At 41.3% G+C, this 12,665-nt stretch overlaps 1 protein-coding gene across 4 annotated transcripts in view; it reads right to left on the bottom strand.

Annotated features, from left to right (window-relative positions):
- The window catches only part of vps13a (vacuolar protein sorting 13 homolog A), a 36,238-nt gene that overhangs the window by 10,651 nt on the left and 12,922 nt on the right, over positions 1-12,665 (bottom strand). For 3 of the 4 annotated variants that reach the window (XM_035165402.2, XM_035165404.2, XM_035165405.2), the window contains exons 31-55: positions 12,470-12,573; positions 12,110-12,277; positions 11,573-11,880; positions 11,317-11,464; positions 10,178-10,349; positions 9,954-10,078; positions 9,658-9,827; positions 9,195-9,451; positions 8,853-9,028; positions 8,491-8,634; positions 8,140-8,349; positions 7,832-7,975; positions 7,593-7,694; positions 7,268-7,417; positions 6,927-7,185; positions 6,458-6,618; positions 6,018-6,121; positions 5,574-5,886; positions 4,667-4,803; positions 3,246-3,540; positions 2,834-2,938; positions 2,521-2,667; positions 2,137-2,268; positions 1,880-2,013; positions 1,021-1,089 (exon numbers count right to left, since the gene is read on the bottom strand). In XM_035165402.2, coding sequence (XP_035021293.2) covers positions 1,021-1,089; positions 1,880-2,013; positions 2,137-2,268; positions 2,521-2,667; positions 2,834-2,938; positions 3,246-3,540; positions 4,667-4,803; positions 5,574-5,886; positions 6,018-6,121; positions 6,458-6,618; positions 6,927-7,185; positions 7,268-7,417; positions 7,593-7,694; positions 7,832-7,975; positions 8,140-8,349; positions 8,491-8,634; positions 8,853-9,028; positions 9,195-9,451; positions 9,658-9,827; positions 9,954-10,078; positions 10,178-10,349; positions 11,317-11,464; positions 11,573-11,880; positions 12,110-12,277; positions 12,470-12,573 — 4,234 coding nt within the window. The remainder of the gene's footprint in view (positions 1-1,020; positions 1,090-1,879; positions 2,014-2,136; positions 2,269-2,520; positions 2,668-2,833; positions 2,939-3,245; positions 3,541-4,666; positions 4,804-5,573; positions 5,887-6,017; positions 6,122-6,457; positions 6,619-6,926; positions 7,186-7,267; positions 7,418-7,592; positions 7,695-7,831; positions 7,976-8,139; positions 8,350-8,490; positions 8,635-8,852; positions 9,029-9,194; positions 9,452-9,657; positions 9,828-9,953; positions 10,079-10,177; positions 10,350-11,316; positions 11,465-11,572; positions 11,881-12,109; positions 12,278-12,469; positions 12,574-12,665) is intronic. The other variant, XM_035165403.2, reaches the window with a different exon arrangement.

Genomic DNA, 12,665 nt, shown 5'->3' with positions numbered 1-12,665 from the left:
AGGATGAAATACACAACGAGAGGAGGAAGCCGTAACCTATGGATGGAGATGGAAAATCGGAGAATAATAGTCCACACCACAGAACTACTGGAAGAAGCAGGAGTTGTAATTCCTTTGGCAGAATCCCATCCAGTCAGCAGCTTTCAAAACTAGTCTTTCTACAAGAACACTTGATAAGAGACTGAAGGAACAGAATAATAAATGAGTAAATGTCTAACCTGCTCCTTGTCTTCTACTCCAATGATCCATAAACATTTTAGATCCGAATAAAAACCATATAAATAAAACAAATGTGCAAACATATCAAAATGCAATATTGACATCACAAAATAATGTGATATAATTTATAATGAGGCAGACGCACTATTTATTTCTCATTGGCAAGGCGAGGAGCAGATTACACAAAACCCAATCAGAACAGAAGCAGTCTTCTTCTACTTATCTTTACCTGCGCTCTGGTGACCACATTCTGCACTCAAGTGACTGTGACATTAGCCTTTTAATAATAATAATGAATCCACTGTGTATGTGCTACACTGAGTGTCTGTGCTCTTGCTGTTGAGCAGCGTTTTTCATGCTACTCTTCCTTCTTCCACCTGGTGTCATCCTCGGCTTCATCACTCATTTTGTAAAAGCTCATCCATTGTTTTAAATAACTTCATGTACTGTTGTGTATTTTAATCTCTTTACTTTTACTCTACATTTAATAGATTGATTTCTTTGGTGACTTGTATGGCTTATCCTCTTTTTCTGATTTGTAATTACTATCATTTTCAGTCTCACTTTTTGCTTCCAGTAAAAATCTGCTGCCACCTTTAACCTATAATTAGAAGTCTAAATCCTTCCAATTACAGACTTAAATCATTCTGCACCTTCAGAAAGTGCAACAGCAATAAATGAAAAATGTGTGCAACACTTCTCGTCTCTTTCGTTATCCCCTCGCATTCCTATTTCCTATTTCCTATCTCTTGAGTTCAGATTGCGTCAGAAGAGTTTTTCCCCCCTTTCACTTTTTTCTACCTGTCCTCCTCCCTTGAGAAGGAGAGATCTAGCACCTCGTCAGCCACCCACTGGGTTTCTTCCAGGTTGCTGCATGACCAACAACACACAAACATTAATCTCCATTGGCAAGAACAAACACTGTTGGTTGGCTCTTAACTGAAAAGGCTGCTGCAACAAGAGAGAAGAGTAATTTTCAAATATGCAAAACATATCTCACTAAAATGGAAACTTTAAAATGCTGTTAATAAAGTGAATAATATGACAAGTAAACTTCATTTAGAAACAAAAAAGTAAAAAAGAAAAAAAAGAAAAAGAAATAAAAAATGAGCCGAAAACAAATAAAAAATATTTCACAGAAACTGAATGAATGGGTGCAGCACAGTGAGCAAAACATCAGACTTTAATTTTTCAAAGATTTTCTTTTCTTCTTCATCTTAACGTGAGTGTGACACATTGACAACACAGTTCAAATGAAACCTGGACCACTTTGAAAGCACATTTACAGACAAAATGTCCACTGCAGAGACCTGGTAAAATGATGATATAAAGCAATAAGAAATGTTATGCAAAGAATGTATTAGACTAACTTCAACCAAAGGCGATATCAAACGTTCCCATGGTTTTTGTATCTATTTAGCTTTACCAAAATAAAGTATATGTTATCAATCCGTCAATGATTTTTGGGGTATTTTTGTGCATTTATTAAACAGGGTCAGTGAAGAGAAGAGAGTTGGGAAATGACCAGCAGCAAATGGTTCAGCTTGCGCGGAATCCAAATGAGGACTCACTGCTCAGGGCATGTGGTGTGCGCCCTAACTATTTATGACCCTACTGCTCTTACTGCTCCTTGTGACTGTCCCCCTTGCTGTTCACTCACCTCTGATAAAACTGAAGAGTCTGGTCTGTGGTGTGGTTGATGATGAGGAAGGGGGCCGCGCCATCGTGATACTCTGAGAAGCGGATTATGGCCGCGTGTTCTGATAGGTTCACATCAACAATGATCCCACCCATCTACAGAACAGGAAGCAATATTATACATGAACAATTTTTTGTTTAAAATAGTACATCCTATAAAAAAAAAAAAACATGATGCACACACGAACATTATCCCTGTGCACGTGCGTTTCTACTTACAGCGTTTTCCAGGTGCAGCAGGAGACAGTTCTCTGGTCGTGTGAAGTCAATCGTCCGAGGAGGCGATGAACATCCTTCTACTTTGATCTTCAGCCGCTTGGTGTCATTCTCCGGCCAGAAAGGAATGGCTGACTAAATGTAGAATAAAAAATTGCTTGTCATATTTCACATATTTTTCTCAGATGTATATTTTTTTAGTTAAATTTTAATATTTAATATATGTGACAGGACCAAATGTGATGTTGTGGTAATAATTTGCTGCTGCCAGGGTGAATTTTTTACTTTATCTCAGTCCAGTATAATTCACTGAGCTGTAAAACCTGTGGAATGAGAAAAAAATACATGTACAAGGAAAAACATGTAAATATTTGGTTTAGTTCTGACCTGCTCTGGTTGAGCCTCAGTCCAGTTCTCCTGCCCATGCTCACATATGAAGACGCTGTGCTTGGTCCTGTTGACCAGCATGTAAAAGGGCACAAAGCTCACGATGCGTGTGAGACTGAAACTGCTCGCATCAATCTTCACACCAACCTGAGGTCAGACAAACGTCACACAAATTCGGACAATCGTGAACTTCTTCAGCAACACCTCATGTCGTGGTTACACAGTAAAGTCCGACCAATGGCTCTGTAAGTTATGGAACAGTACTTGCAAAAGAGTTTAACCTTGAATATTGACGTCTTTGGGAAAATCTTACCAGGTAATCTTTGTATCTGCCTTTACATTTCACATCTCCATGGCTACCAACTGTATCCAGGGAGAAATCGTCAGATGCTTCGCTGTCTGAGATCATAAGGCGGACCTGAGGAATGAAAAGAATCACAGTCATGTACGGTAAAAAATTACAGAAGTTATTCATTTTGTACCGTATACAAATCTCAGTATTCCAGTAGAAAGAAACACTGACTTCAAGTTGGCTTCAATATAATATTACCTTTTAGCAAAACTTGTTAAAATATAAAACAAATAAAAGTTTGAAGATTAAGAAATCTAGTGCCAGTTTTACACCTTAAGCTAGAAAGTGTATTGAAAATGGGACCAAATATACATTAACCAAATTTATCCCTTTTAGTAACCAAGACTTGAGGTAAAACATCATTTCTCTTTACCTTATTGTTTTTCAGGAAGTACCGAGGCTTGAATGAGAAGAGCAGGGGCATGTCGTAGTCCAGGGGGTGTTTACGGTGGATGTCATCAGCCTTGTACTGCAGTAACCTTCCCGTATTGTTCACCATCCAATACGGTGAGTGGATGGCAATCACTGTCTGCCCCAGGTCATATTTAACATGCACGGCTATGTCTAACTCCGCCCTCTTCCACTCGCCCCCTTCACCATAATCCTCGTCATCCTCTCGTAGCGACTGGAACACGATGAAGGTGATCTCCTCCTGGTCACTCTTGAGACTGTATAACAGGAAAGATCGTGTAGTTAGGAAATGTGTTGAAGATGGTAAACAAAGAGGGGTGATTTCATATCTGAAAACCTGATAAAAATCTGATAAAAATCTGGGAACTATGACCCCCTCCAATAACTTATGTTAATTATGACCAGGAGTAACATTTTAGTCAGGACCACTTTCTACAAAATGTATTTGATTGCAATAATTGCGGTAAAAGTATTTGCTCCGTGGCTCTGTTCTGGAACCTCCCTATCCTTCGGTGAGCCCTCATGGAACGTGAGGCAAGGAGAGCAGCAGCTGTACGACCCTAGGGCTGTCACTTTTTCTAAAAATCAAGCTGGAACAAATTTGACATGACACACAGGTCAGATGAGGATGAACACTTGACGTTGCTCCTCTTGTCTTTGGTGCCTCCTCTGCTGCCTCACTTGAGTTGAAAGCTAGCAGGTGAGCCCATAGGTTGCATGGTGCGAAGTCAACAAACAGCCTTATCATGTTTGTCCCATTGCTGTCGACAGTGTAAAACCCCAAACACTTCCACAAGCTGCTTCTTAGATGCTTTGGTGTCATGATTGTCTGCTCAAGACGACTTTTCGTAGCAAAACAACTTAGCTCAAGAGGGCATGCCATAGGTCTAGCTGATAGTGAACGCCCTCTGTTGGATCATGAGCAAACTCCTTCAGATGGTCTCATGTGCTTCTAGACTGAATATTTTGAAATCAAACAGGCCATTGCACCTCGAATATGAACTTTTCCCCTGAAGTTCGAATGAATGTTGGAATTTCGTAGGAAAAGTGACCCAAGGCACAGAAAGAGCAGGCAACAATGCAACATATGACATTGATTAGGTCAGATTCAGTATGTAAAGGAGGTGCTGGGGGGGAGGTGGGTTGCGAAGTGGCTTTGCATTGGAAGTAAGAAGCAACTTAAATAGAGTGCACAGTATAAGCTTTGCCAATTGAAAGCAGTGGAGATGATCAGCTGATGTGGGCTGGAATAGAAACCTGCTGCTGTCAGCCGACGTACTGGATTGTGAGTGAGCTTGACGTCGTGACCTTCCTGAACTAACGCTTGGCACAATTGATGATCAGAAAGTAAAATAGTCATCTGGAATGAGACTGAAGACAGACCTGTACTCAGAGGACCAATCCTGAGCAAAGTAGTTCAGCAGGCGGAGACTGAGTTTAGACAGGTTGATGACGGCGGTTTGAAGCTGGGCAGAGTAGCCTGGGTCCAGAGTGGCTTCGGGAGCAGAATCTCCACTGTCCTGTTGAGCAGCAGCCAGAGAGGGTCACTGAGTGCAACACTGCACTGTGCTATTTGATTTTAATATTAGATCTTAATCTTGTTTTTGACCACACACATTAACAACCACTGTAATAATATGTATAATATACTGTCGACTCATCTAAATAAACTGAGCACCGTTTGCACATTTAAACTTTTGCATGTTTTAACTGTTTCATAAACATAACTGTTGAGCATTTTTCAAAATATGTCTTATTTCTAAACAAAATTTCCATATGAGAGCTGCTCAGTAAGGCAGCTTTGACCCGGCATTTTAAAGATGCTACAGCAGTTACTGAATGATCTAACACCCATTATCTGACAGAGATCTTCTTAACAGCTCTGCTTTCACCAGCTGTGCTGTTAAATATATGTTTGAAGATCAACACTAAGCAAATATGGATGCTGTGAAATTGATTTAGTTGTGTCTAAAAAATATGAATATGTTGCTGTTGGTCAGCCAGTATAAGGATAAGGATCCCACTTTCAAATTCATTACTTCCACTGTGATGGAATACTTACTCTGAACCAACTTGAATATAGCAGATTGACCAGTCTCTGACATTAGATTTGTATACTGTTAATTAATTACAGTATAATAAACCACTGCCTGAACACTTTGGAAAACAGCACTTGAGTTGGTGCAACTTAGGCCTAACATAATTTATAAATACTTAACGACATATAGGGATGGTGCGGGTAAATAGGTCATTGTAAAGAACGTGAATGCAAAAATTAGTCAGTTCCTACCAGCAGGTCGTAGGCGAGGGGATACGGCAGCAGGTTGTGCAGGAGGATGGAAGGCCACAGGTGGAGCACGAAGGGCACGTCGAAGCTCTCCCCGATACTACCTGTGTGTTTGAATGTCACGGCATCCTTTAATGGCACAATGTTGACCGTCATCACACCACCCTGGTTTCCACGCAGACAGCAGGTCTGCTGGAGGCGTGTCTCAGGCTGCTGTTTGCTGACATCCTCATAACTAAAGCCCTCTGAGCACTCATACTGCGCAACCTGATCTTCAGTGTCCTCCTCCGTTATTGGCTGAAGGCTCAGCTCGGACCTGAGGGGGGCAGCAAAGACTTAATATGAGTGGAGGAGTGTGTAGTAGAGAAAGAGAGGAAGAAAAAGGGATTGTAATAAGGTGTGTGTGTGTGTGTTGGTGTTCAGGCTTGTTTATGTGTTTGCCCTCACCTATAGGAGTCCAGAGGCACACAGAACTCTTCAGTAGGAAGAGCAGTACCCAGACACGTTGATCCTTCAAACACTTTGAATGGTATTGTGAAATGATTGATAATCTGCAGGACAGGAAAGAAAAATACTTAAGACCTCATCTGTATTCCTACTATATTTTAAAACACAAAGAAATGCATCTTGAGGCTGCTGCTAATTTCCATTTCTTTTTAATTGAAACTGGAAGGAAGTAACAGTAATTTTGATATACAGTGATTGCAGCCTCTTATAGCCTTATAGGAACCGCCTGATAAATTGACACGGGTAAATATTTAATAAGCAATAATCGCGGGAGATCCTCTTGAACAAAGAGGCTTCTTTAAACTATTTCAACCATGCAAATATTTACAAGATAGATAAAAATAACTATTTAAATGAGTATAAGATAATGAGTAACGTACCTGGAAAGGCGAACGGATCTTTATATATTTGCTTCCCTCCACGGAGTAAATTTGACAGACCAGGAAACGAGTGACTCCAGAATCTTTGTGCATTACACTGTACATTCCTCTGCCCACTTTGATCATGGGGATCACACTGGCTGAGGTGTGGCCCACCGGAGCTGGAGAAAGAAAAGAAAATAAGAGCAATTAGTACATACATTTTATTTTGACATTTTCCTTACATTAGATGAACATCAAGAAGAAATAGAGAAGAGAGGGTTAAGTTAAGTCAAGTTGACAGCTCAGTTTGCATCAGTGGTTTCTAACTTTAGAGGTATATTGGTTTAAGAGAGTATGATCTCCATTAACAGATTCTACATGAAAATTTGCAGAATTTGTAGGCAAATCTGTGGACTCGATAACAGAAACTAGTCACTAGTCGAAAACTTTTCTAATTCAGTATAACGGTGTACAAAGTTTCACTTACTGGGTTGTATGAAATAGTCCTTTTCACTCAGGGAGATCATGGCTGAGAACTGGTCACAGTCTGTTGTGGTTGAATAGTCCATCCCAAGTGTTTGCCCATCCTGCAGCTCCACGGTGCAGTCATCACCCTGCTCGCCGATGGGGCGAAACATCTCACTGTGGCAGAGTGACACCGGCAGGCCCAGGCGGTTTTTTACCACAAACGGGGCTTCGTCCTTCTGGAAGATCTCATCTGTCTGTTTGGCAGCTTCTGCAAATGCCTGAAGAAAGACAAGAATGTGAAAATTATGGATGGCCACGCTCATCCTTAAGATCTTCTGTCTAAATGAGCCCTGTTCTTACCATCCCCAGGTTGCTCAGCATTGCCAGTCCACACTTAGTGAGCGTGATGTTGAGCTGGTCTTTACTACTGATGTTGATGACTGTCTTATAGTCTGGAACATTGTAATCCACTTCATCTGATAGTGTGTACTTCACTGGCTTCTTCTTCATCTGGTGGAAGGATAAGACAGAAACACTTAGTAACACTGTGAGAGTGTGTGTGTGTGTGTGTGTGTGTGTGTGTGTGTGTGTGTGTGTGTGTGTGTGTGTGTGTGTGTGTGTGTGTGTGTGTGTGTGTGTGTGTGTGTGTGTGTGTGTGTGTGTGTGTGTGTGTGTATCTCAGTACCTTCAGTTCAAGTCTCCATGATCTGAATCCATCTCTTGTCTCATCTTCTAAAGGCTCCAGTAGCGGTTCCCACACTCCCATCACTTCATTGAAATAGTGAACCTAAAGCAAAACACAATACAAGAATTAACATAAATATATATAAACACAAACAGTGGTGCAGGTGTATATTTCGGAGTGTAGGATCATGGTTGGAGTAAATTTTCTACTGTATACAGGTCTTTACTTGTGTGTATTACCTCCATGTTGAGCGCGCTGCGCAGGTTAATGAGAGTGGACCAGTCGGTAACATCTCCATCGAAGGATGACTTGGCCAGGAGCATGGGGATGGTGCGATGTCCCACGCCAGCTTCCAGAGTGAGACAGATTGATTCGATGGACACCTACAGGGATGGATAACCAATGAAATGATACACCCTATTCTGCTACATCAAAATGATGGGACCAACCTTAATAAATAAAAACTAAAATAATCATAACTGACTATATTATAGCATACAATCACTCAGTGCAGTGTCATCAGTACAGCCACAATGCAGCTAAATACCTTTAATGACTCTCCCTTTGGTATCAGTGGGACCAGTGACCTTGTGTCTTCGTCCCCCTCCTCGTCTAGGAACCAGAGCTTGAGCTCCTTCCAGCCTCGTTTCTCCCACAGGTCAACAGGAACAGGACTATCCAGCTCCTCAGGGGCTTCTACTGTGGGAGTCAGTGCCGTCTGGATGGTGATTACTGTGTTGATGATGATTGGAGAGACCTGTGCAGATAGAAATAGAGTTAACTTTTAAGGCGATTTTCGTAGCTACATTTCTATGCCTATTTATATAAATTCGAAACAACATAAATGATACAACATAATCTCTCATTTCACTGATTTTAATATTAATACAACACCTACCTTCAGTGTGAGAGCATTGATGGAGACCACCATCGCCTGAGGGCCGGTTGGAGACTGAGAACTACTATATAAAACTTGACACGGGTGCAGCACTGTTGTCACATTGTTCTTCCTCTTCTCAGCCATGAAGGGACACGCCACCACCTACAATAACAACCAGAAACCAAACAAAGCTTTTTATACTGTAATATTGTTGCATGCAAGATCATTTTTTAACTCTTTCAATAGTCAGTCAAATCAAATAAAGATGATTTGTAGAGCAACGTCTCAGAGACAATTCCTACTGCTTTACAGAATGATAAAAACATAAAATACTGAATCTTTGTTTTTTTTCAAAGTTACATTCAAAGGACCATACAAACCTTGAGGTCCTTGATGATAGCAGTCATACTGGATCCCTCTGCACCACTTTTCATTACTAGTTCGCACTCCGTGGTCATCACCAGGGCGGGGGCGTCCGCACGCGTCAGGTCAGCCACAAACACAATCTCCGGGTTTCGCACCAGAACGTTCATCTCCGTCTTTGACACCACGGCAGCTGACAGCGGCAGAGTATCAGAGGAGAATGTCAGTTCAGGTTTTATGACATTAGTGTGCAACTTATGATTTTATTTAATTCTTTGTTTGCTAACATTTATAACTGTTATAACTGTTATAATTCACAGTATACACCCAATTACGCTGAAACTGTTAATGTAACTCACGGGACTCTTTAGAAGTGACAGAGGAGTTAATATTCTTTTTATCTCCTGCTCCAGGGCTGCTCTTGTGTTGGGGCACTTGAGCAAAACCCTGCTGGCTGGCCTTGAGAAAGATATCTGCCACAGTGAGCAGGAACTCCATGCTGGCACACAAGTACACGTCCTGCACCAACGTGTCCAATATGGTGCCTTCACGGCCTTGACGATAGTTCACCTCCACCATCATGTTCTGTTCTGCACCCGGACGCATCGCCATCATTCTGGGAGGGAACAGAGAAGTGCTGTTAGTGAAGAATAAGAAGAAATCCCAGTATAATCCTCTCCTCTAACATTGTGTAGATCAGCGGAGCAACAGAGAAGCAACAGCACCCTCTGCTAAAAACACCAACCTTCTAAATATTACAATTCAAAATTCAAATTCAAAAGTAAAAAGCAAGTAAAGTAAAGCAAGGTGGGTATTTAGTACCTTGAAGTAACCATCTTGATTTGGGGTCTCTTGTCATCAAGAAGGCAGGCAGCGAGACGGACTGAGGCTTTCATGGAGCTGTCGGAGAACATGTGAACGGAGGTGGAGATGGTGTCCAGACTAAATTCGGCCAGCTTCAGCCCTTCGTCGTGCGAGTCCAACAGCTGTAACTACAGAACGACAGAGTCTTGGAAAATGAAGGTGGTAAAGTCTAATTTCATACAACTGCTATCAGTTGTTCTTGCATTTCTGTGTGTCTTAGTGTGTGTGTGTGTGTGTGTGTGTTGTTGCATTACCTCATTCCCATTAGGGCTGAACACCACCAGCGTCATGGAGTCAAACTTGAAGTCCAACTTGAGTGTGCTCTTCAGCTTGCTGTTTTTCTGGGTCTCCACAACAGCAGCTGTCACCACCATGTTATCTGTAGTGAAGTTGCACAGAGAATAGGCAAAAAAAATTACAATAGTTTAATAATATTTCCAGACCAGTTTCACAATCCTGCACAACCACAACTCCTTACTGCTGGCTTGTCCAGTGGTGCCAGAGCCCTGGGACCCTTTGTTGGATATAGAATCGGAGGAGGGGTCAGTGTTGGGTGGAGAGATCGGTGGTGGAACAGCATCTGACTTCTCTGACAGGTTCTCACTCAGAGTCCTGAGGACCACGGTCATGTCATCCTGGCTGAGGATCAGCTGTTGGGAGAAGAACACAAAATAAGATACAAATAGACTTGATTTAGTTTCTCACTGAAAGCCTCTGCTTACTCTTGTGTCCAGCTATCTGAAAACAAATAGTCTATTACTGATAAAATCTTAATAAAGCCCATCTGTGCATTACCATGGAGGTTATGTTTTCACCCCAGTCTGTGGGTTTGTTTGTTTGTTTGTTTGATTGTTTGTTTGTCAGCATGATTACATAAAAACTACTGAACAGATTACCAGGAAACTTGGTGGAAGGACGGGGTATGAACTGAGATAACATTTTGGCATGAATCCAGGTTCATTTCTTTTTCCAATATCTAACATATCTAACATTGCAAGTATTTTTTGTGACATTATCACCTGTTTCCCAGGGAATAATTTATGGATCTCGATGAAAAAAAATAACCTTCAGGCATATGTAAGGGACCAATATCTACAGCCCCTTTTCCACTGGTCAATAACCCCACTAACATCCACTGATATCTGGCTTCTGTCTGCAATTGGAATTGATTAAATGCATTCACTCCCGGGTCAAATTAATCTTTAGTACACACAGGCTTTAATCAACTCCGACTCCAAACAGCAGTAATGGAAACGTACCACCCAGCTGAAAGTGATAATTTTTAAAGACATGGGATGAAAGATCAACCTCAATTTTTGGTGTGTTCATGACGGCGAACACGACGCACCAGGGGAGAAGAAATTGAAAGGCAAACTCCTCTACTGGCGATTTTACCGATGTTTAAAAAACCTGGTCAAAGTGATGTACATGAATGTTTGAATTTAAGGGGACTGTTGGGCCTTGGTGGTGGAATTAATCAAATAAGGAGTAATCTATTAAACTTCCAACCAAACAAAAAAATTATTAAATGACATCAAATGCACAGATAAAAATATAACTTATAAACACCAGCACAGATGTGATAAACCCCTCATCCAACCATTTAGAACTACTTACACTCATGGGCTTTAGATGAGCAGTGATCCCTATGTCAGGTATGCTGTGGTACCAGTTGGATGAAAGATTTCTCTGGACTTCCAAGTCCAAGCTGACTGGCTTCAGCAGTTGAGTTTCTCCCTCAAACCCTTCATTTACGTATGTGGTCCTGAAAAAAAAACAAAAAAAAACATAGCACAGTTGTTACAGAAGTTATCAAGAGAATATCATATTACTGTAAATCCAACTCAAGTCCTAAAAATAACTTGACTCTGACCTGTACATCTTGAGGTCAGTCAGCCTCACAGTCATTATATCCACGACAGGAGGGATATTAGCATCACTTTTAAATGGCTGCTTGGAAAAACAGTTCTTGACAGACAGCAGACCAAGATCAGCTACAATGACATTGGTGGAAGAGGAGGACTGGGGGAGGAAGATGACAGGTGCATTGAAGTGGACGTCCAGAGCGATTCGAGTGCTTCGCTCTGCCAGCCCCTTCACACCCGATGCTGCCTTTTCTGCAGCCTGGACCGTCACCTCAGCCAGGGCCTCTTTGGCCTCCTGGAAGTTATTGATGAATGCCTGGGAAAAAGAAAGAATGGAGGAGTTGAAGAATAGAAAACAGTGTGTAAGAGATTCATTAACAGGGGTTGGGAGCAAGAAAAAGAAAAGAAAAAATATCAATCAATATGTACGAATCATTCGGTCAGATATTGAAATCCAGTAGCATGATAATCCTTCACTTGTGATCTGAACATTCAAATAAACTGTTACATTTTTTGGGGATTATGTTGTGATGTGTGATTCTTACCAATATGGAAGAGACAAACTTGTTGAGGAAGATGACCTGGATGCATCCCACAGTCAGTGTGACAGAGGTGTCGACTTTAGACATGTCCAGATACGCATCACCTTCTGTCGCATCTGTGTAGTTCACCATGCGGAAGGCAAACACTTCCTCGTCTGCTATAGACACAGCCTAAGTCATGAGAGACAACATTTCAGAAAAAAACTGACAGTTATGTAGGTGCCAGAAACACAAGAAAATACAAAATATAAATATAGACTTTAGGCAAAAAATGTAAGAGGAGACCTGTATTTCATTAAGTAAATGAGCTAATCTAGATTATGGTAGACTCTGTTTTAGAATAAAGGCCACTTGTGATTGTACCTTCTTGTAAAAGGGATCTTTGTCACAGTCTAGGATCACAATGCTCTTCAGGTTGGCCAGAATCTCCATCTCCTTCTTCCTCATCAGAACCTCCGAAACCAGACCTGGATGATTGAGAACGTGAGACAATGAGTAAGCGGATCAGAGAGGTTGCATCATAGGACAACTTTAAATAAAAGTACTTTAGGCAAGCTGA

Source organism: Hippoglossus stenolepis, chromosome 9 (assembly GCF_022539355.2).
Source record: "Hippoglossus stenolepis isolate QCI-W04-F060 chromosome 9, HSTE1.2, whole genome shotgun sequence".
In the NCBI taxonomy this organism is placed as follows: Eukaryota; Metazoa; Chordata; class Actinopteri; order Pleuronectiformes; family Pleuronectidae; genus Hippoglossus; species Hippoglossus stenolepis.
Note: the sequence above shows the minus strand (reverse complement) of the source record. Positions and strands in the feature narration are given on the sequence as shown.